At 41.6% G+C, this 23,688-nt stretch overlaps 4 protein-coding genes across 4 annotated transcripts; 2 read left to right on the forward strand and 2 right to left on the reverse strand.

Moving 5' to 3' along the window:
• The first annotated feature begins 555 nt into the window (after positions 1-555).
• Positions 556-5,657, forward strand: LOC137786789 (medium-chain acyl-CoA ligase ACSF2, mitochondrial-like). Its single transcript, XM_068578886.1, has 16 exons — positions 556-706; positions 1,695-1,890; positions 2,214-2,342; positions 2,551-2,604; positions 3,057-3,175; positions 3,298-3,460; positions 3,564-3,659; positions 3,742-3,893; positions 3,977-4,068; positions 4,163-4,239; positions 4,329-4,436; positions 4,525-4,676; positions 4,789-4,930; positions 5,156-5,266; positions 5,353-5,421; positions 5,520-5,657. The coding sequence occupies exons 1-16, from the start codon at positions 600-602 to the stop codon at positions 5,568-5,570; spliced, it is 1,818 nt and encodes a 605-aa protein (XP_068434987.1). The 5' UTR covers positions 556-599; the 3' UTR covers positions 5,571-5,657.
• A 1,265-nt stretch (positions 5,658-6,922) lies between these two features.
• Positions 6,923-12,331, reverse strand: LOC137786827 (medium-chain acyl-CoA ligase ACSF2, mitochondrial-like). Its single transcript, XM_068578937.1, has 16 exons — positions 12,225-12,331; positions 10,679-10,874; positions 10,227-10,355; positions 10,058-10,111; positions 9,359-9,477; positions 9,074-9,236; positions 8,875-8,970; positions 8,636-8,787; positions 8,461-8,552; positions 8,290-8,366; positions 8,093-8,200; positions 7,853-8,004; positions 7,599-7,740; positions 7,263-7,373; positions 7,108-7,176; positions 6,923-7,009 (listed from the first exon to the last, which is right to left on the reverse strand). Exons 1-16 carry the CDS (start codon positions 12,329-12,331, stop codon positions 6,959-6,961), a joined length of 1,818 nt encoding a protein of 605 aa, XP_068435038.1. The 3' UTR covers positions 6,923-6,958.
• A 926-nt stretch (positions 12,332-13,257) lies between these two features.
• Positions 13,258-21,314, reverse strand: ndel1b (nudE neurodevelopment protein 1-like 1b). Its single transcript, XM_068579496.1, has 9 exons — positions 21,167-21,314; positions 18,746-18,842; positions 16,844-16,997; positions 16,011-16,159; positions 15,719-15,855; positions 15,456-15,623; positions 15,268-15,359; positions 15,009-15,154; positions 13,258-14,874 (listed from the first exon to the last, which is right to left on the reverse strand). The coding sequence occupies exons 2-9, from the start codon at positions 18,829-18,831 to the stop codon at positions 14,784-14,786; spliced, it is 1,023 nt and encodes a 340-aa protein (XP_068435597.1). The 5' UTR covers positions 18,832-18,842; positions 21,167-21,314; the 3' UTR covers positions 13,258-14,783.
• A 1,001-nt stretch (positions 21,315-22,315) lies between these two features.
• LOC137787026 (RING finger protein 222) lies at positions 22,316-23,688 on the forward strand. The gene has a single exon (XM_068579212.1). It carries the CDS (start codon positions 22,379-22,381, stop codon positions 23,003-23,005), a length of 627 nt encoding a protein of 208 aa, XP_068435313.1. The 5' UTR covers positions 22,316-22,378; the 3' UTR covers positions 23,006-23,688.

The following is a 23,688-nucleotide window of genomic DNA, read 5'->3' on the forward strand; positions in this document are numbered from 1 at the left end:
AACGGAAATTACATCACAAAACAGAATTGCAAGTCATTCAAGCTGTAATTTTTTCAACAAATATTGTGTGTCCATTTCTTAGATGTTTAATTAAATAATTAATTGATCCATATGCTTCTATAAATCAAGTGTAATAACATACTTTTCCTCTCCTGATGGCTCACGTTGGTTAGCAGCTTCTTCTCTTGCTTTTTGAGTGCTTGACATTACAAATCACAAATTATAAAACATCACAAATGTGGCAGACTTAATGGGGGCACACTTTATAGGAACTCTCTATTCACAGGTCCTTGTCAGGTAAATGATTTACATTGGTTATTTTCTATAAATTATACATTTTCTTAGAAACAACCTGAAATGGGTTTAAAATGAGCAGTTGGCCCTCAGCCAACAGAAGTGAGCGGAAGTTAAAGATTACACACACACACACACACACACACACACACACACACACACACACACACACACACACACACACACACAGAGTGATATAATCCAACTTGTGTACGTAGAGGCAGGTAGAACCAGTTCATTCGTCGACGTGGTCTCCTCGACACAACACATTATTTATTTGAAACCGATCGTGTGACTAAAAAACAATGTCGGCACTGCTCAGCTCCTGGGCTCACAGTCTCAGGTGCGTGGAAGGACTCAAACACAGCAAGGTGTGGAAAATATGCAGCACAAGTTTGCTCCAGTGTTGTCGGTAAGTTTATGCTCATGATCAGTGGTCAATGCAGGCGACAACTTTTCTGATTCAGAATTAAAAAAAAACATGTTTGCACACATGCATTCAAGAAACTGACCACGACCAGTCTAAGTGTGAGTAATATGCAGACTTTGTTTGTCCATATGTTTGGTTTTAGAGTCATTATCAGTGCACTGGAACAATAGCTCCTCTAAAGTCGTTTTGCTTTCAGAAGTTCACTCACTGAGATGTGGTCTTGGCCAAGTAAAGCGCGACTTAGTCTGGTTTTACTGTTCTGATTGTTTTCTAACTAAATTATGGCGTCAGCATACTCCGTGACCCCTTCAGGGTCCCAGGTAAATGGGTCTTTTAGCCTCCTCCCACACTCCACCGCGACCTCGCTTTTCTTCAGCCGTCCGCCTTTAAACTGGGCTTCCCGCAACGTGACTTTTGTGAACTATTTTGTATTTTTTTTCTGTCCTGGTGGCATCCACCTGGTCTCGCCAACAATTTATTTCACACCAAAATCGACCCCACGAGTTGCCCACGTTGTGCATGTCAGCAAATATTCAAACCACACGAGCTCACCCTTGTGGTCGAGTTGTCTTCTACTACGACAAGGAGTACGACTACTACTACTTGATTAAATCAAGTACCGTCCTGCTCCATTAAAAACAATTTTGTTTGTATCAAATCACTTGTTTTAAGCAGCCTGATGAAATAACGTGTCATTGATAATAATTCTCTCTGACTTCGTGGCATTTTTCTACAGGATCTAAAACCTGCAGTTCTCAGTCTTGATGCTACTGTACTATTGGCTGATATCAAATGTACCATTTTTAGATCAAGACATAGAAGTGGACTGAGATAAGACTTCGTTGTAGCACAGGAAAAAAGACAGAATATCAGCTCTCACCTTTACTCTCTGTCTATTAACTAAGAGTCAAATCATAGAACATGTGCTATATTTGACCCCTGTGCTTCTTCCTAAATCTTTGTGTGCCAGACCCCTCCATGTGGACAGTCCTCCTCGCACACCCTCTCTGACCAGCAGCTATGTGCATGGCACCTCCTCCACCTCTCTGCTCCCTCTGACTGTCAGCCAGAGCCTGGACTCCGCAGTCCATCGCTGGCCTGACCGTGAAGCTGTGGTCTTCCTGCACGACAGCATTCGTAAAACCTTTGCACAGTTTCAGCAAGATGTGCGTCTCCTACTTTGTGCCTTCATGCATGTATCAACACTTTATTGCTATTAGTGTTGTACAAGTGAGTTTCCTGTTTCAATAACACAACATGTCAAATCATTGTAAGTAGCGGGTACCCTTTCTTTCTGTGTTCACTTTTAAGGTTAATAGAATTGTTGTTTTACTATATGAATTGGTTCTCTTCTCTGAGTCATCACAAACTTCTCAAAATCACAAGAAACATTTTCCATCAAATACTATCACATCCACAAAGCTAGAACGCTAAGGTAGAGTGCCAGAAGTGATACGACTAAATATCTTTGTGACATTCATGGCTGCAGGTCGACAAGACGGCTGCAGGTCTGCTTGCTTTGGGCTTGAAGCGAGGCGACAGACTGGGAATTTGGGGACCCAATACGTATGAGTGGATCCTCTTCCAGTTTGCATCAGCCAAAGCTGGAATAATACAGGTCAGTTTGAGAGTAGTTTGTAACGTTAAAATTACATTTACTGTGTAGCCTTGTGGTTCGACAGACAGCTGCTCTGTGTTACCAAACACCCTTCTGTCAAACATACCGTATAATATTGTATGATATGTTATCTACTGGAAAGGCCTTTAGATAATGTGCTTTGTGGGTCTGTATACATACACTTTACTTGAACCTGTTTTATGTGCAGGTGTCATTGAACCCGGCCTATCAGTTGAAGGAAGTGGAGTTTACTCTCAAGCAGGTACGACGAGTTGTGTAACAGCCGACACACATAGCCACCAGTTGTGGTGTCAGACCCTGGGGCATAAGGGCCATGAAGAAATTAAAAACCCGTGGTTTTCCTGCCCATCAACTAAAACAATATGATGTGTTATTCTGAAAAGGATAAGTACTTTGATCTCTGGAAGTTCTCAAGCTTCCCAAAACTATATCATATTGTAAAACAGCTGCATTGTTAAAGTAATCTGCATTTTATAGCATCAATATTATATATTTTACTAATATGATATATGCTGGTTTGAGATGGGCTGCACAGCATGTGGACCTTTTACACTAAGTCAATTTAGGTGCAAATGTTTTTGATTAGTTTGAGTTCAAAAGCATTAACCTGAAAGTTTACTAATTTAATAGAAATAGTAATCGTTACACACCACTATGTAAATACATTAAACAGAACTGATTTGACGTACGCAGGTCCAGTGTAAAGCGGTCGTCTGCCCTGCCCGCTTTAAAACCCAACATTTTAGTGAGATGCTGAGGGAGCTCTGCCCAGAGATCGACACGATGCCTGAAGGCATGATCCAAAGCTCCAGGTTTGACAAAGCAGACGTCATGTTTGTGCTCTATTGCCACTATGGGAGTAAAAGGCTGTAAGAACTTCACAATCTACGTGAAGGACGGATGTGATGTTAACATCCTGTCTCGGGTCTGCCAGGTTGCCAGACTTGCGCATGGTGATAGTGACGGACAGCAGGCAGCCGGGGATGCTCCATGTGGATGATGTGATGCGAGCAGGGGAGAGCCGGCACCACAAACAGCTGATGGATCTGCAGAGAAAGTTGTCCTTCGATGATCCCATCAACATCCAGTTCACATCAGTTACATTCAGCATTGCATCTTTCACACTGGCACAGTTATATACATTTGACCGACATTACGTTGTAACTATGATTCAGATCAATGTATTGTTTTTTGTTTCAGGGGACTACAGGGAGTCCAAAGGGAGCCATTCTTTCCCATCACAATATTGTAAACAATGCTTACTTCATGGGTCTTCGAATGGGTTATGAACGGATAGTAAGTCCATACTTTTCTTTCAATTTGCAAAAAACAAAGACAGTGAATTTTAAGTAACCTTTTTTTCCCGTATTTATCTTAGCCTAAAGTCCGAGTGTGTGTGCCCGTACCCTTGTTCCACTGCTTTGGATCTGTGCTGGCAGGGATAAATATGGCTGTGCATGGTATCACGCTGGTCTTTCCTTCCCCCGGCTACAACAGCCGAGCTAACCTGGAGGCTATTCAGAGGGAAAAGTATGGCCCGCTGCTCATCACCCAAATTACTTTCAAATATGCAACATTATGCACTTCAATTGATTCTTGTGTTTCCACTCAAGGTGTAATTTTGTTTATGGCACTCCCACTATGTTCACCGACATGCTCATCCAACAGGAATTACACAAGTATGATGTGTCTTCAATTGAAGCCGGTAATAGAAGATCTCTATGAATACAAACGTTGAACTTGATGGGATGTTGAGCAAGCATTTGAGGCATCATTGTTTATGTTTTGCTGTGTTGAAGGCCTCGTGGCAGGGTCTCCCTGCCCACCTGAGATTGTGACAAAACTGAAAACAAGTATGAAAATGAAAGAGATAACGGTGAGCGGTTACATGTCCTAAACCTTTTCGAAAACTGCTGTAATAACCTCTCCAGGATATAAGAACATGTGTATGTCATATTTTAACAGATAGGTTATGGAACCACTGAGAACAGCCCCATTACATTTCTGGGATTTCCACAAGACAACGATGAGCTGAAGACAAATACTGTTGGATGCATCATGAACCACACTGAGGTATGTCTTTTTTTGTTTGTTGCAAATAAAGCTTTATCTGCATATCAGCATCACAACACTCTGACTCTTACCTGTGTCTTTACTGTAGGCTAAAGTGGTGGACCCAGATACTGGGGAGATTGTCCCACTGGGGGCTTCAGGGGAGCTGATGATCAGAGGCAGCTGTGTGATGCATGGGTACTGGAACGATCCCGAGAAAACCAGAGAAGTTATCTCCCAAGACCGTTGGTACAGGACTGGGTGAGATAATACATGACTCCTGAATGTTTGTCGAAAAGAGAACCTGCAGAGACCTGTTGAAGGAACGAGTTGACGCTCACGTTACATGTTGTGTGGTCTTTCTTCTGCACAGTGACACAGCCAGTCTGAACAGTTTGGGATACTGCCGCATTGAAGGCCGCATGAAAGACTTGATCATCCGAGGAGGAGAGAACATCTATCCCGCTGAGATTGAGCAATTTCTCTTTACACATCCCAAAGTACAGGAGGTGCAGGTAAGAGTCGACACCACTAGAGGGCAGCAGACGTCAGATTCCTTGTCTCTAAGCAAGCGACTACCGATGCACCTTGAAACCATACTTCTTCTCTCTGAATGTTACATTGACAGTTACGGACATTCGTTTTAATGTGCATTTAATCAGTATAAATGTCATGTTATAATAATGAAATGAGTGTTGAATCTGCTCTCTGGTTGTTGTGTTTCTGTGTCTGTTTCGCAGGTTGTTGGAGTGAAAGATGAGAGGTTGGGGGAGCAGGTGTGTGCCTGCATCAGGCTGAGGAAGGACCAGACATCCAGCGCAGAGGAGATAAGAGCTTTCTGCAAAGGCCAGGTGAGTGTTTGGATGTGATCAATGAAACTGCTCAACATACTCAGAATCAGCAAGGCTGTTGTACAATTTGTGTTTTACTCTACTAGATTTCTCACTTCAAGATCCCACACTATGTGCTCTTTGTAGACAGCTACCCTCTGACGGTCTCTGGAAAGGTACGATATACTTCTGCTCTCACACCAACTGAACTGTCCTGAGGATTTACCGTTGATCAGTTGAATGAGACTAAAATGACTACTGTCTGCTTTTCCAGATCAAGAAGAACATATTAAAGGAGCAAATGGAGAACAAATTAGGCCTTTAATTTTGTGACCCACATCAACGTTCATGCATCAGCAGGAAGAATCAGAACTGATCCGTGTTGAGTTCATGTTTTATTTACCGAGAGCTGAACTGGGACTCTTCAAAATGTTTAGCTGCTGATTGTTCATTACTTGAACAGTTGTAGCACATACACTGTCATTACTTCAAATTCTTTTATTTTTACTTCAAAATGTTAAAAAAGAGGATGCAACACTAAACTATGATATATTTTATCACACTTTTTTCAATTTCTCTTTACACATCCCAAAGTACAGGAGGTGGAGGTAAGACTCAGCACCACCAAGGTGCAGCAAAAGAGAGATTCCTTGTCTCTAAGCAGGCGACTAAAGCTGCACCTTGCAACCATACTTCTTCTTTACAAATATTTTTATTTGTTTTAACCTGTGAGATGTCCAGTATTGTATTACCCTGTCAAAGTGTTTCTTCTAATAAATGTCATAATCCTGGGGTAATCTTTGGTCTCATTAAGCCATCCATTGCCACATGGATCCTAAGAAACTGCAAGCTTTTTAGTCGTTTTGATCAGTACAAAGTGCAGTACGAAGTACCATTTCAACCCTCTCAAGGCATCGTCGCAATCTGTGGTCACTTACATAACTAGAACTTTACAGAAGATTGATGATGAATTAATCTTAACATTGAGAGTTAATGATGAGCCAGCAGACTCATCATGAAGGCTTTTCCTATTTCGAAAAAATAAACCACAATCTCATGTAATCAAAGAACGTATACCTGATATTATTAACTATAGTAACATCTATGGTGTTACGGGTCAATTTCGACCCATGTATACTTCAAGAAAAAGGCTAAAACATATTTTTTTTTTAGCAATAGAACTTTAATACAAACACAAAATGAAAACCTGAACGAGTCATACCACAAAATATAGATGTGCAAGGTCAAAAAAACAACAACCAACCAATCAAATTATTCTTTTTTTAACTAGGTTGAAAACGACCCTAATAACACAAAGGTCCTAATTTTCTTTCACTCAGCTGTCAACACCCTTAACTCTGCACCAAGGTCACAGCCCCATCACCACACAAACACCAGACACCTCCCTAATATTTATATATATATATATACACACACACACACACACACACACACACACACACACACACACACACACACACAATGTTAATACATAAAATGTAAATACCTGTTTATACTGTCTATCATATTATCCATCACACTGCACTGCACCTTAACTGCATTTATGTGCTACAACTGTTCAAGTAATGAACAATCAGCAGCTAAACATTTTGAAGAGTCCCAGTTCAGCTCTCGGTAAATAAAACATGAACTCAACACGGATCAGTTCTGATTCTTCCTGCTGATGCATGAACGTTGATGTGGGTCACAAAATTAAAGGCCAAATTTGTTCTCCATTTGCTCCTTTAATATGTTCTTCTTGATCTGGAAAAGCAGACAGTAGTCATTTTAGTCTCATTCAACTGATCAACGGTAAATCCTCAGGACAGTTCAGTTGGTGTGAGAGCAGAAGTATATCGTACCTTTCCAGAGACCGTCAGAGGGTAGCTGTCTACAAAGAGCACATAGTGTGGGATCTTGAAGTGAGAAATCTAGTAGAGTAAAACACAAATTGTACAACAGCCTTGCTGATTCTGAGTATGTTGAGCAGTTTCATTGATCACATCCAAACACTCACCTGGCCTTTGCAGAAAGCTCTTATCTCCTCTGCGCTGGATGTCTGGTCCCTCCTCAGCCTGATGCAGGCACACACCTGCTCCCCCAACCTCTCATCTTTCACTCCAACAACCTGCGAAACAGACACAGAAACACAACAACCAGAGAGCAGATTCAACACTCATTTCATTATTATAACATGACATTCATACTGATTAAATGGACATTAAAACGAATGTCCGTAACTGTCAATGTAACATTCAGAGAGAAGAAGTATGGTTTCAAGGTGCATCGGTAGTCGCTTGCTTAGAGACAAGGAATCTGACGTCTGCTGCCCTCTAGTGGTGTCGACTCTTACCTGCACCTCCTGTACTTTGGGATGTGTAAAGAGAAATTGCTCAATCTCAGCGGGATAGATGTTCTCTCCTCCTCGGATGATCAAGTCTTTCATGCGGCCTTCAATGCGGCAGTATCCCAAACTGTTCAGACTGGCTGTGTCACTGTGCAGAAGAAAGACCACACAACATGTAACGTGAGCGTCAACTCGTTCCTTCAACAGGTCTCTGCAGGTTCTCTTTTCGACAAACATTCAGGAGTCATGTATTATCTCACCCAGTCCTGTACCAACGGTCTTGGGAGATAACTTCTCTGGTTTTCTCGGGTTCGTTCCAGTACCCATGCATCACACAGCTGCCTCTGATCATCAGCTCCCCTGAAGCCCCCAGTGGGACAATCTCCCCAGTATCTGGGTCCACCACTTTAGCCTACAGTAAAGACACAGGTAAGAGTCAGAGTGTTGTGATGCTGATATGCAGATAAAGCTTTATTTGCAACAAACAAAAAAAGACATACCTCAGTGTGGTTCATGATGCATCCAACAGTATTTGTCTTCAGCTCATCGTTGTCTTGTGGAAATCCCAGAAATGTAATGGGGCTGTTCTCAGTGGTTCCATAAGCTATCTATTAAAACATGATATACACATGTTCTTATATCCTGGAGAGGTTATTGCAGCAGTCTTTGAAAAGGTTTAGGACATGTAACCGTTCACCGTTATCTCTTTCATGTTCATGCTTGTTTTCAGTTTTGTCACAATCTCAGGTGGGCAGGGAGAACCTCCCATGATGCCTTCAACACAGCAAAACATAAACAATGATGCCTCAAATGCTTGCTCAACATCCCATCAAGTTCAACGTTTGTATTCATAGAGATCTTCTATTACCGGCTTCAATTGAAGACACATCATACTTGTGTAATTCCTGTTGGATGAGCATGTCGGTGAACATAGTGGGAGTGCCATAAACAAAATTACACCTTAAGTGGAAACACAAGAATCGATTGAAGTGCATAATGTTGTATATTTGAAAGTAATTTGGGTGATGAGCAGCAGGCCATACTTTTCCCTCTGAATAGCCTCTAGGTTAGCTCGGCTGTTGTAGCCGGGGGAAGGAAAGACCAGCGTGATACCATGCACAGCCATATTTATCCCTGCTATCACAGATCCAAAGCAGTGGAACAAGGGCAAGGGCACACACACTCGCACTTCAGGCTGAGAAGAACATGGAAAGTGAGATTACCGGTACTTAAAATTCACTGTCTTTGTTTTTTGCAAATTGAAAGAAAAGTACGGACTTACTCTCCGATCATAACCCATTCGAAGACCCATGAAGTAAGCATTGTTTACAATATTGTGATGGGAAAGAATGGCTCCCTTTGGACTCCCTGTAGTCCCCTGAAACAAACAACAATACATTGATCTGAATCATAGTTACAACGTAATGTCGGTCAAATGTATATAACTGTGCCAGTGTGAAAGATGCAATGCTGAATGTAACTGATGTGAACTGGATGTTGATGGGATCATCGAAGGACAACTTTCTCTGCAGATCCATCAGCTGTTTGTGGTGCCGGCTCTCCCCTGCTTGCATCACATCATCCACATGGAGCATCCCCGGCTGCCTGCTGTCCGTCACTATCACCATGCGCAAGTCTGGCAACCTGGCAGACCCGAGACAGGATGTTAACATCACATCCGTCCTTCATATAGATTGTGAAGTTCTTACAGCCTTTTACTCCCATAGTGGCAATAGAGCACAAACATGACATCTGCTTTGTCAAACCTGGAGCTTTGGATCATGCCTTCAGGCATCGTGTCGATCTCTGGGCAGAGCTCCCTCAGCATCTCACTAAAATGTTGGGTTTTAAAGCGGGCAGGGCAGACGACCGCTTTACACTGGACCTGCATACGTCAAATCAGTTCTGTTTAATGTATTTACATAGTGGTGTGTAACGATTACTATTTCTATGAAATTAGTACACTGTCAAGATTTTTTTTGTCTTTAGTATTTTTTTAGTTCAGTACAGTCATCATTTGGTTTCAGAGGTACAATTATCTTGTAAATGAAGCTGTACCACAGTGTAGAAATACTTTATTGCAAAACGTTTAAAAATATTTGAACCTAAATTTACTTAAAATATAAAAGGGCAACATCTTAAAATAATGTATATCATATTGGTGAAATACAATATAATGCTTTAAAATACACATTACTTTAATGTTGCAGTTGGTAAATGTGTGTCTTTTTACAATATACATTTTTGGGTAGCTTGAGAACTTTACCAAAAGATCAATTAATACTTATCTTTATCCCAAATAACACATATTTTATAAGTTGATTATGTTGTATGATTACCTACTTAATTACGAGACACTGTTCTGTGAGGACGGCAAGAATACATCCGTTTCTCTTTTATTCCTTCATAAGCCTCAAGCCCTGTGGTCTGACTACGTAGGTCGGCTGTTACACAACTCGTCGTACCTGCTTGAGAGTAAACTCCACTTCCTTCAACTGATAGGCCGTGTTCAATGACACCTGCACATAAAACAGGTTCAAGTAAAGTGTATGTATACAGACCCACAACGCACATTATCTAAAGGCCTTTCCAGTAGATAACATATCATACAATATAAACTACTCTCAAACTGACCTGTATTATTCCAGCTTTGGCTGATGCAAACTGGAAGAGGATCCACTCATACGTATTGGGTCCCCAAATTCCCAGTCTGTCGCCTCGCTTCAAGCCCAAAGCAAGCAGACCTGCAGCCGTCTTGTCGACCTGCAGCCATGAATGTCACAAAGACATTTAGTCGTATCACTTCTGGCACTCTACCTTAGCGTTCTAGCTTTGTGGATGTGATAGTGTTTGATGGAAAATGTTTCTTGTGATTTTGAGAAGTTAGTGATGACTCAGAGAAGAGAACCAATTCATATAGTAAAACAACAATTCTATTAACCTTAAAAGTGAACACAGAAAGAAAGGGTACCCGCTACTTACAATGATTTGACATGTTGTGTTATTGAAACAGGAAACTCACTTGTACAACACTAATAGCAATAAAGTGTTGATACATGCATGAAGGCACAAAGTAGGAGACGCACATCTTGCTGAAACTGTGCAAAGGTTTTACGAATGCTGTCGTGCAGGAAGACCACAGCTTCACGGTCAGGCCAGCGATGGACTGCGGAGTCCAGGCTCTGGCTGACAGTCAGAGGGAGCAGAGAGGTGGAGGAGGTGCCATGCACATAGCTGCTGGTCAGAGAGGGTGTGCGAGGAGGACTGTCCACATGGAGGGGTCTGGCACACAAAGATTTAGGAAAAAGCACAGGGGTCAAATATAGCACATGTTCTATGATTTGACTCTTATCTCAGTCCACTTCTATGTCTTGACCTAAACATGGTAAGTTTGGATTTAATGGAGCAGGGTGATACTTGGCTTATTTAGTCACTGCTAAGTAGTAGTAGGAGACAACTCGGACCACAAAGGAGAGCTAGTGTGGTTTGAATGGGATGGAGAAGTTTGTTGGCACGTGATGACATGCCACTATAGTCGCGAGGTAGACTTTAGTGTGAAATAAATTGTTGTTTCGAGCGTGCGATCCCAGGTTGAGGCCATCACGACAGAAGAAAGTACAAAAAAATGGTCCACAAAATATGTGTTGCGGGAAGCCCAGTTTCAATAGGACAGGTGTGGAAGACAAGATGACACGAGCAATGCCACAGTGGAGTAAGGGAGGGGACCAGAGGCTCAAAGACCCGTTTACCTGGGACCAGAGGCGGACTGGGGGTAAAAAGTCTCCCGGGAGTTACTGTCAGACCGGCCCACTCAATGGGTCTTAACATTATTTTGGACGATTACAAAGAAATTACATCATGTATGTTTTTTAATAACATTTGGATCCACCAATTTGCCTGGATGGACACGAGGAATAAAATGATACTGCTATTGGTTTTGCGTGTTAACTCTTCTCTGCCCTCTGTATCGCGCACATTGGAGTTCCGCCCTGATGCGCACACACACAGGTGAGCACTGAGCACACACACCAGCGGACAAGTGTCAAAAAATATGTCAGGTGAAAAGCAGACAGCTATATCTGCATTTTAACGCTCACAGGGTGAAAATGGTAGCAGTCGCTCTCCTGCTCCAAGTGAAACGAGCCAAACGCTCGTGTCTTGAATCCAACAATGAGCCTGCTGACTTTGCACAATACAAAAGTACAAAGTACACGGACATAAAACCAGAAATGTCTGAACTTTTGGGTAAATGCCTAAATTTTTGGGTAAACGGTTACGGTACGCCGTTAATAGGTTACGCTTGTAATAATTAGCTTATTGTTTTCCACAATAAGTGATTCAGTCGTAACTACATTTTTTGGTCTGATGGAGCAATCTGATTTACTTGAAAATGATTGTAATTTTCTTTATTCTGTTATTTCTAAAAGCACAGATGGAGTCACACAGTTATGTTAATTGCAGAAATAGTTGAAGAACCACTGGTTTAACTGTGTCACTGTCACCGTCTTTAAAGTTAATGTTCAGATGAATTCATAGTTATGTACCATGAAGCATTTATGGAACATTAACATCAATACAACAATTTTAGTGACACCATGTTGCATTGACCACTGATCATGAGCATAAACTTACCGACAACACTGGAGCAAACTTGTGCTGCATATTTTCCACACCTTGCTGTGTTTGAGTCCTTCCACGCACCTGAGACTGTGAGCCCAGGAGCTGAGCAGTGCCGACATTGTTTTTTAGTCACACGATCGGTTTCAAATAAATAATGTGTTGTGTCGAGGAGACCACGTCGACGAATGAACTGGTTCTACCTGCCTCTACGTACACAGGTTGGATTATATCACTCTGTCTGTCTGTGTCTGTGTCTGTGTGTGTGTGTGTGTGTGTGTGTGTGTGTGTAATCTTTAACTTCCGCTCACTTCTGTTGGCTGACGGCCAACTGCTCATTTTAAACCCATTTCAGGTTGTTCTAAGAAAATGTATAATTTAAAGAAAATAACCAATGTAAATCATTTACCTGACAAGGACCTGTGAATAGAGAGTTCCTATAAAGTGTGCCCCCATTAAGTCTGCCACATTAGTGATGTTTTATAATTTTTTAATGTCATGCACTCAAAAAGCAAGAGAAGAAGCTGCTAACCAACGTGAGCCATCAGGAGAGGAAAAGTATGTTATTACACTTGATTTATAGAAGCATATGGATCAATAAATGAATTAACCAAACTAATAAATGGACACAAATATCTGTTGTATATTTTATTCATAACTACTGCTGGAAGAATAAATTAAATTAATAAAAATAAGGTCAAATTACCGGTGTGGACCTGATTACCTCACTCTGCAACTGGTTATTATCCTTCCTCACCAACAGACCGCATTTAAGATGGGCAGGACATCACACGTCTACATAAACGCATAAACGGCTGTATTTCTTAAGTAACTTAAGGAGACAAAATACTAGTGCCAAGTTCTTGTTAACTTTTACAGGGGAGCAAGGTAAAGCATCCTGACTGGAAAAATTACAAACTGACATGAGATGTGCACGTTCCGGGACAGGATTAAAACCACCCAGAACATTATTGGTACCATCTACTGACGAGACATTGGTGAGAAGAGGAGCCTGCTTAGAGCTCAAAAGGATATTAACTACACAATATACTTTATATGTGTCCATCTTTATTTGCTTAAACAAGTTTGACAAACAATTTGATATAATACAATGGCTTTAAGCATTCATTATCTGAACATGCCATACAGAATCTGAAATAAATAGGAATGTAATGTCCAAATGTCAGTATGTACAAATGTGGTAGGCAAAATTACCATCCTTACAAGCTGTATACACCGACTGTAGAACACACTTTAGTAACAAACTCATAGAGTGGCCAAAATGACAGCTCGTATTTTCAAACACAAAAAAATAGTTACGGGTCAAATTATGCTTTGATTTGATGACACAAAGATCTTTGAAATAGAGAAATATGTGGGCAAAATGGGTTTAGACCAAATTTTGGCATGTGAAAAGTGAATGCATTGTCAATATAGCTAAAAATCAAAGAAAGAAAGCCAAATTAACATTACACAATAACAAATAAGCAAATGCCACAATGGACCATAAATCCATACACCAGTTAAAGTCCACATAGTCTCAAAAAGAATCTTTCAGTCAGTTTTGTGCATCTTTTTGTGAGTTTTATAAAGCCACATGTAGCTACCCATATTACAAATTCATCGTAGATCATTGCCATTATATCAGAATGAGGTAAATGAGCCTGTCACAATAGTAAAAAAACAAAACAATATATTCAACATAAAAAAGGCAAATCTGTTCCCTCTAAATATCAATGATGTCCACAGAGGAAAACACAAAATTGCAGCAAAATCTGCGAGTAGCCGTTTGTTTAAGTGCAGGTTTAACCCAGAGGACAGAACCAGCTGATACTTCCAACCTTTAACACGGAGACTACTGCCGAATCCAGCAAGTAGCCAGTAACAAGAGGAACGACTGCACTGTGGCTACGTGGCTTTGAACGATCAACATTCACTTCAGTCATGAACATGGGGAGCAATGATACCTCTCCAACCCCACATTACATATGCACACATGCAAGCAAATCGGAAACATTGCATTTTTAAAGCATACTGCGAGATAAATTAAGTCATGTGAACACATCCCTTTTTAAATATAATACATTCTAAAATTGAAAATAGTTTAACTGTGCAATTTAAGTGAAAGTACAAGAGGAAAAAAAGATGAAGATGAAGCTGTGGGTCTGTTGGGGAGCTTTTGTCAGAGATGAGTGACATACACCTGTTCAGGTGAACAACGGAACCAAGAATATAATGGTGCAACTTCGGAGTTGACATCTAAAGAGCAACGCATTTGCGATGGCGTTCGTACAAGCACAGCACAGTACAGCTATAGGCACATGCAGGTATGTGGTAGGAACATATGCATACACACGACTGTGCACCTACTCACAAATGCATTTCGCACCGCAAACTGGATGCAACTCCATTGTTTTGTCAAGCCTCTCTTTCCACACATCCCATTCAAAAACACACACAGCCACACGCACACACCTAGCATACAATGTAATGGTCTTTCAAGTGTCCTCTCGGTTCCCACATTGTGTTGGGTAAATAGCAGTTTCAGTCGAGGTGTATGTGGTTATGCGCGCCTCACAATCTCAGAGGCAGCATGCCGGGTGGAGACACGGCTCGGGAGGTCGCCATGGAGGTCAGGGAGCTGGGATCCAATCCATTTACAGTCCTGCAGTTACCACATGGACATTGTCCATATTAACATACACAGACACACATACAAGGCAGAACAAATGTGCATAAAACCAGGTGTAATGCACTGAATTGCTCAGGAGAAGAACACAATTTGCTCCAAGGACTCACGTTTTGTCAAAGTAAGTGGTATGTAGAGAATGAGAGAACTTTGTGGCATTGCTGTTGATGAGTTTTCCATTGTCTGTAGAGTAATTTTTTCTTGCTGCCTGGTCTTTGGCAAAGTTCCTACAGGCGGCAATTTTGGACTCCAAAGCCTAGTCACAAAGCAGAAAGTTTGTATTTAGCCTCGTCATCTCTTGTGGTCGAAGACACTCGTTTCAGATAAATAACGTAATTATGTCTCAAAATAAAAGAGAATAAAACCTACCCCAACTTTTCTCAGGAGATCACCAACAATATTAAGAGCTGAGATTCTAGCAGAAGGAGTGAGGGATGAGTTGCCACATCCATTGGTCAATGCTGCATAAGAACACAAGTTGATATTAGAATACACACTCGAAATGCCAATCTCCAATTTCATATGTGCAATAAAGAGTGAGTTTAATAAATCCTGACCTTTTGGGCTGCTGAAGGAGTGCTCTATGCTCTTTCCTACGGGTGTGGCTGGGAGGGATAAAGAGGCCTGTACTGCTGAATCCATCTTGTCAATGTCTAAAGTCGGTGAGCTCGGTGCCGACATCCTGTCTGTAGTCCGCTCACGCACCGCCATCTCCTGTCTTAGGTCTGCAAAACAAAGAGTTAAACGTATTAAGTATTTCTCTATTAACCCTTTCATAGATGATATATCCTGAAGGGGTAGATTGGATTCTTGTCTTTACCTCGTGCTTCATCTTTCAGCCGCTGCACAGATACTAGAAGAGACTCCTTCTCGTCCAGCTCGCTTTCCAGGAAGGCATTCCTCTCGATGGCCTGGTTTAAACGGCCCTCAAAGTCCTCAAGAGACACTATTGTTGCCCTTTACACAAGTATAGAGGTTGAAGGGCACATATGTTAAAACCTGAATGAACATTACAGTCGGTCCAAGTGCAATAAAATCTCAATACAGCTCAAATTCTCATCTCCTCAGCGCTACCAAAAGCAATTCATCTATTGACCAAAATCCAGTCTGACCGTTTGGCTCTCTCCAGGTCATCATTGGCCTGCTCCAGCTCTCGGACGTATTTGTTGAGCTGCTCCTTGATGCTGCGTGTCTGGCCCAAGTCATCCTCGAGCATAGAAATCTGTTTATAACTCTGGGCATACTGATGCTCCAGCTTCTCCTGATAGAGATGGATAGAGTGAAGAAGAGAACAGAGCTTCGGTGTGAGTGTGTGTCGAGAAACAAGGACATCAAACAGCACTCTTGCTCCGGGATGCAAAGTACCATTTATCTATTGAGGGATGCAAAGTACCATTTATCTATTGAGGGATGCAAAGTACCATTTATCCAATACATAACATAATCCTAAGACAGTTAGTAAAGATGATCATCCACACATTATCTTTACTTTTAAAGAGCCTCTTTGTTTACACTCCACTTAACATGTCTGTATTGAGGTCCCCGGAAGAAGACAGCATGATTCCTGATCTCTCTGGTTCATTCACACATGGTTTGTTTTCAGCATTAGCTGCTGCAATCATGATAAACATGTTTAGCCATGTGAAACGTCACAATACTTTTCTACTCCATGTACCGTGGCTACTGTGATTTTCTGAATGTACAGTAGACACAGGACCTGCAGTGGTTAAGAAGAACCAGACTTGTCTTTGGAGTTTTCTTTTTTCTTCCAATCCAATTAAAGAGTACCGGCGGATTACCTGAGAACATACCTTATTAACACCTAACGTACAAATAATACATCTGATTTTGTCCTCAGAATACAACAGAAACCTCTTAAGTAACCACAAATGACTTTCTCTGTGTCCTGATAGTTAAAGTAAGCCAAATCCCCAGGCCCAGTCACCTTGAGGTTGGCCACATCGTTCTTCTGTCTCTCATTTTCAGTTTGGAGATCTCGAAGACGGTGTTCAGTCTGGCCAAGCTGTGCCTCCAACTCAGCTTCTAGCTCCCGGCTCCCTTCTTGGAACTCGTGCAGCTCCTCCTGGGCTTCATAACAGCTGGATGGCACACACACAGACAGAGAGGGGAAACGCATAAACAATCATTGTCAACTACCCTATCCACTATCCATTCAATTCCGTATAGCCGGCTGAATCACTGCGCGCAGGAGCTCTAGAAAGCTGACTGGCTTTTGTCTCGTAAGATGAGCCGAGCTGAGGCATGTTCTAGTAGCTTTATCTCCAACGGCCCGAAATAAACCTGCATGAAAAGCAGAGTCAGATATTTGTAGATTTTTAACCTTCACCCTGCAAACAGGAAACGGTGCACGGCTCAGCATTGTCGAGTCAAGCATTCTAAATATACAGCTCTATAGAGACAGCTGTACTGTGGCAGGAGGTAGTACAGGAGTAGCTCAGAAAGACAGGCCTGCTGTCATGAGTCCTCAGCTGTGGAGGAAGTCAAAGGTCAGAAGTGAAAAGAAAATGCGAGGGCAGCGAAAATGCTGAGGAAATGTGCTAAAAAACAGGATGTGTTTGCGTGATGGTAAGGAAGAGCATCTAAAAACACACAATAATGCGGGTTAGTTTTGAATGTGTAGATTCCTTCAAGCAAACATAGCAACGTAGACTAGGAAGGAAAAATAAATGTGGCAGTAATCTCTGAGTTTATGTATTTTAAATGGACCCTAGTGTAAATACATGATGACATGGTGGTTCACACTGTTCTGAGATCAGCTGACCTGTGCTGGGATAATGGCCTCACAGTGGCTCTACAGAGAACTGGAATCCATGTGTGCGTTGATGTGCCGAGGTCGTTCCACACATACCAACGCCTCAGTTGCTGCTTTATCAGCACGCTGGGCCCTAAAACTTCCCTGTTTGACAGTCAGGCTCTCATACCTTTCATGGTTCAAACGACCAACAGCACTCTCTACGTGTGCAAAGACCTTTCTTAAAATAAAATGTTCTGAATGCAGGAAGTATACGTGAATTTCACACTATTAAATCTTTTAGGGATAATCATAAACTGTTTGATGTCCAGTTAGCCTTGTCATAACAAAAATTTTAAAATTATCGATTCAGAGAGATAACTTTTAAATCTGAAACTAATAATTACTACATGCTACCACTATAAGTAGTAACTAGTTTACTGAAAAAGCGTTCCTGAGAAAACATGTGTGGGACATCCACTGTGTACTTGGAGTCATTTTTTCCATGGGTGGAAGTTTTTTCTGTGTACCCGCAATAGGAATTTCTTAGAAAACCACCAGGACTTTAACATCTTCTGTGCAGGTTTACACTTCACTTCCGGGCATAATGGGGCCCAACTCCACAAATAGAAAAGACAGACTGAGTTCAACAAAGATTACACAACACTCACTAGAAGAAGTCAAAGATGTCGTAATTTCCTCCTCGACAAGCCACAGATGTTTGTGGGCACTCACTGGTGCTCATTTGCCTTATATGGCTAAACATGGATGTCTGTGTAACTTTAAACAGAGACCACAGATTAAGCATATTCACATCTGCCTTTTATGTTAAACAGAGTTGGCCTCCTGCTGTTTGAAGTTTTGAGGGATTTCTAGGCGAGCTTATTTCATATTGGCTATTGCTGCCATCTGTTGTTTGGTTCAACGTTTATACAAAACAAAATAAAATATGACGCATGTTCGCATAACCAAATTTGGAAGAATGAGCTTCAAAGGCATAATGCGACCAGTAATACTAATGCTACACAAAAAGCTGACAACATTGATATTTATATGTAATTCCATTACTAATATCTATATTTTTACACTACTTACCTTTTTTTATATTTGAGGGCTTTGGACTTCCAGTAATCGACTTCCTCATCCTTTGACATAAATTTGGGAATCATCTCTTCTTCCATGTCAGGGCACCCTGAGAATAAAAGAGGGATATTTATTTTACCTCATTTACCATAAAAGTACACATGAAATCATGCTCATGAGGTTAAAAGAGGAACAAGTATTGAGGAGTGAAAAAATAAACTAGCAGGTGGCTGAAACATTGTCACTTTATGTTTCCTTTGGCATGTACTCAGGCCCATGGCACTCCCCTCTTATCTCAGTGCTGAACAACTCAAATCAAGATGAAAACATTCCCCTCATTCCGCGATGGAGAAGAGAACAGATCTCTATTTACTCAGAAGTGACACAAAAAAAAAGCCAGGTCATTTCATCCTGCTGTTCCTAGGTCATTTCATCCTCAGTTACTCACGAGTCGCTGTCTCATATTCTCTGATTTTTTAGAAGCAGAGTTAAAATGAAGTGGCCCCCTTTATTAAATGTCATTAATTCAAAACCTTGCAGCTCATGTGATGTTAACATTACTAATCAATTCATGTGAATTAAGTGTGGCTGACTAGATCAAACTGTCTGTCGTAGCTCGGTTATGATGAGTTTCTATCTTCCATCCTGTTTGCAGAAATAACACTTAACTAAACTGTTGTTCCTCTTTCTTGGTGAGTTAATACATCCTGGCTCACTCTGCAATGTATGTGGACCAACAAGACCTGTTTCAGGAAATGATTTAACACCGTAAACACTCTAAATATCAGGAATATTCATAATCCGAACAGAGATTATCAGGATTTCCTGCAGATAGGAAAGACATCCAGAGGATGCAGCACAGGAACCCCTCAGTTGACTGAAGGTCAAGCAAACTACTCTCAACTGTTTATGGCAGTTATTACTTTTGACCAGACCAGCTTGCGTTTAGGAAGAGGGTGTGTTGTTGTTTTTTTCCTTGCCAAGACGGTCTAGACTCAGAAGAATGGAGACCGAGCGGCAGGACCGCCCTTTAACATTCCTCTAAGATATTCAACAATTTACCCCCTATAGGCACCTCACGTGTCAGTACACTACTTTAAAAATCACGAACGAAACTGGAGGCCAAAATTAACTGAGGGTGCGGAATGGGAAAGGCCGAAGATATTTATTCTTAGCACATACAAAAAACATTAGTCATGATGCTGAATGTAATCTGGTGCTTTATTATTGATCACTGCAGCCCTTTAAAATAGCATGAGGGACATTACACTGTTTCAGATCAAAAGTCTTATTATCAGGATAACTTCCCCAAAAAAGGCATTGCTGATCAATTGCCCTCTGACAGGCGCTACCAAAGTTATTTCACATATTTAGGGCATATTGGACAGAGTGGTGCACTGCTGGGAACATAACACATCACGTTCAATGAGACAACAAGGTTCAGTTACATCACGCGACAGGTCAAGAACCCGAGACTCTGCCAGAACAAATGGCGGTTCCTGTTATCGCTCATTTCTTTTAGCATCCTTTGGAGCGGTGTCAGTTTGACCCCTGGATGTATTTGTCTGTTGTAACAATACCAGTTGATAGCCAGCAAAGATGGTGGCGATGGTGCCACTCTGTTTACTGTGGAGCCATCTGGAAACTACAGACAGTGGCAGATAGTGAAGAGAAAGTTTCCATTCCCACATTCGTGTCTCTACATCCTCTTTTGTTGCTGATGACCAGGTGCTTACTCACAGTTAAACTGCCGACACTATAGTGGTGACATTTTTATAATGGGGCCTATGAAAGGGGTGAGTCAAATACCTCTTTGTAGTCGTGTTGTGTTGCTCTACTGTGATTAGTAATCAGACCAACAGCTTTACGGGCATGGTGGTGTAGTGGCCCCTTGACCTGTGCCCTTGTGCCATGTTTTAAAGAGCAGACATGCTGACAGGTAAACGTTAGAGGTTCAATATAGTCATACTATTGATCCGCAAGTAATCAACAATATATAAATAAATAAAAACATCAACAAAAAAGGCTTTACTATAATCATGACAACCGACACGTATCGCAAATAACTATAATTTTCAGAAAATACACACGTTTTCGCTAAAAAAAAAAAAAAAGAAAAAAAGAAAAAAGCCGTCCTCAGTCAGCGGGAGCTTGTCCTTTGGGTCTGTTACGTTAAGCTAATAAACGTGAGTGTCTGATAATAACCGGGATTGTGCGGTTAACACAACAGTAGAACAACTGTGAAAAGACAACACACAATTCCACGTCTAAAAAGTGAAATGAATTGCCACATGAAGCGAAAACCTCTGGGCATTTACACCGAGCTCGAGCGGTTCTCTCGGCAACATTCATGACACAAGAAGCGGCGGCTGAACACGACAGCTCGAGACACAAACCGGCACTAATCACGTTAAAAACGGGGTTTTGTTCTACCTGCTCATGTCAAACCGGCGTCCAGCTATCTTCTGTTTTAAGGGGGTCTCCTTCCAGCCGGTGTCACGTCCAACACACGCAGACACACACACACACCACACACACCTCTCTCCCTGCCTCGGATGATGTTTAGGAAATTGCCAACGCGTCTCCCGGAACCGACGTGTGATCCCGACGGACGTACGTTATGACGTAGGCACGTTTACGTCAGAACTGGGCAGGGCAGCTATAGAAATGCGTCTGATAGAACCAGCCGCACCTTTTTATTTTATTGTATTGTAGACAGTTGCCACAAGGTGGCGCATGTCTGTCAGAAACCACCACACAGAGACAGGGACAAACTTGACAAACCAGGCTTCCGTAATATTATTTCCCCTTTTTATTGTTTGAGGACAATATTAGCTCTGCAACGTGCCTTCATTTCCCAGTTGTATTACACAACTGCATGTTTCGTCTGATAGACTCTTTTTTTTTTTATCAATATCATTACTCATTTTTGAGTGTCTTTTTTTCTGTTACAACTATTGGACATTTCAAAATATCCACGAGTTTGCAATATCATATATTTTACCATTGCCCTCATCTAATAAGCTCATGGAAAACACTGGACAACAAGATACTCCGTTCTACATTATTCATCTGATGAATTAAGGGAACTTGTTGATATTTTAGATTGGGAAATATATCATACCGCCAATAGATTTACATGAGTTTGCCTATAGCCATGTGTGAAAAGGCACAACAACAGTTTGTGGGCCAACTTTATTGAAGTCATTATGAACTACATACAACTTGGATGTTTAGTAACTTACATTAAGTCGTTATTAAAAATGGAACGATTTTTTTTCTTTTTAGCAAATTAGGCCTATACATTGTAAATTTAAACAGTGATGTTTTGTGTTATAAGCGGCATAGCTTTTTAAAATATCACTTGATCAGATGTGTTATACTATTTCAGGGATGTGCTATACATAAAACATGAACCAGCTTGGCCCCATGAAGTGACAATAATGCCGCAGAGGATCCAATCAGTGAAGTTACTGGCAGTCAGAGGTGGCTGGCCCTGTTTTACAAGGCGCAGCTCTCGCCTCCCTCAGCCAATGATAGAGAAAGTCGTGTGCTGTGAAAATTCACACTGCATTTACGCAGGAATCGATTTTTAATCTGAATATTTTCCCAACGATCCTGCCGCAGTGGTTGCTTTTTACTTCAATGGCATTTCATGACGAAGACAGCCAGGAGGACGCACGAGAGTGTCCCGTGTGCTATGAGTATCTGTCGGGCACAGAGAGGACCCTGAGCTGCGGACACGTATTCTGCCACGACTGTCTGGTCAAAACGCTGGTCAGCATCAACAGCAATGGAAACATCAGAGACACTATTGCTTGCCCCATCTGCCGACATCTCACATTCATCAAGAAACAAAAAGAAGCGCTCGTGCCCGTCCCGGCGGACAAGGATCCAGGTGAAGCGCAGACCCTCGAGGTGCCTCTCCCTCCGCCACCGAGACAGGACCAGAGCGCAAGGCGTGCCTCCGGGGACACACTCCCGGGACAAATTCACTGGATGGCTCGCTGCTTTAGAGGAATGTCGAATCGATTCCGTCCACAGAGGTTGATCAGCCCCAGTCATACCGCATCTCAGATCTTCATCATAAGCGCTCAAGGGCGTCCCATGGCTGAATACGATGCCCTCAGCGTCGTGATGACTGTGGTTCAGCCCCGGCGCCGGCGAAGGCGAAGGATTTGCACAACTGCACGTTGCCTGCTCGTTTTACTGTCAGCGTTTACTATACTGGCACTAGTGGCTGCGACTTTACCCTGGATCCTGCTGGCGTAGCCCATGATGTGGGTGTCTGGATTATGAAGTGCTACGAGGGGACGATGGACATGTTTAGAAAATGGAGTGACGTTTTGTCTTCCAGCGATGCAATGAAGTTGTTTTACTGAGAGAAGAATTCCTCTGATGTATTTCAGGAAATAATAAATATTTACAACTTACAATTTATTTAATATGTTAATACTTTGGTTTGCAACAATATTTTAAGTCATTTGATTTCCTATTTTTAAGGAAAAGTCAGGAGTTTACAAGCATGTCCATGTCCTTATGTGCATTACCAAGCAACAGTCTGAGGTAAAGTAAAGGTTAAAGCTTTGACAGCTAAGTCTTTTGTTTCGCATTCCTGTCTGTGATATGTTCTACCTGTTTTATGAGCAGCTACCATGCAGAGAAACGTAACAATTACAAAGCACACCTACAAGTTAGTGAATCCAAGAAGAGTGCTTTTTGAAATGATAATTTCAACAAAAATCTAAAATAGGGTTGGGTAAAAGAAATGCAATAAAAACCTGTAACTCTGTTTGTTGAAGCAGCTCAAGTCAGTATGTTGCTGTTGGATGCACTGTTTCCAAGCATCAGACATTTTATATTTCAGATCTAACTATTTTTGAGTGTCTGTATATATGTCCCCACAATAAAAAAAGTGGGGTTATATTTTGGCAGCCAGAGATGAGTTTGGTTTA

This window comes from Clinocottus analis, unplaced genomic scaffold (assembly GCF_023055335.1).
Source record: "Clinocottus analis isolate CAN_PGR_092001 unplaced genomic scaffold, fCliAna1.0.p SCAF_16, whole genome shotgun sequence".
NCBI lineage: Eukaryota > Metazoa > Chordata > Actinopteri > Perciformes > Cottidae > Clinocottus > Clinocottus analis.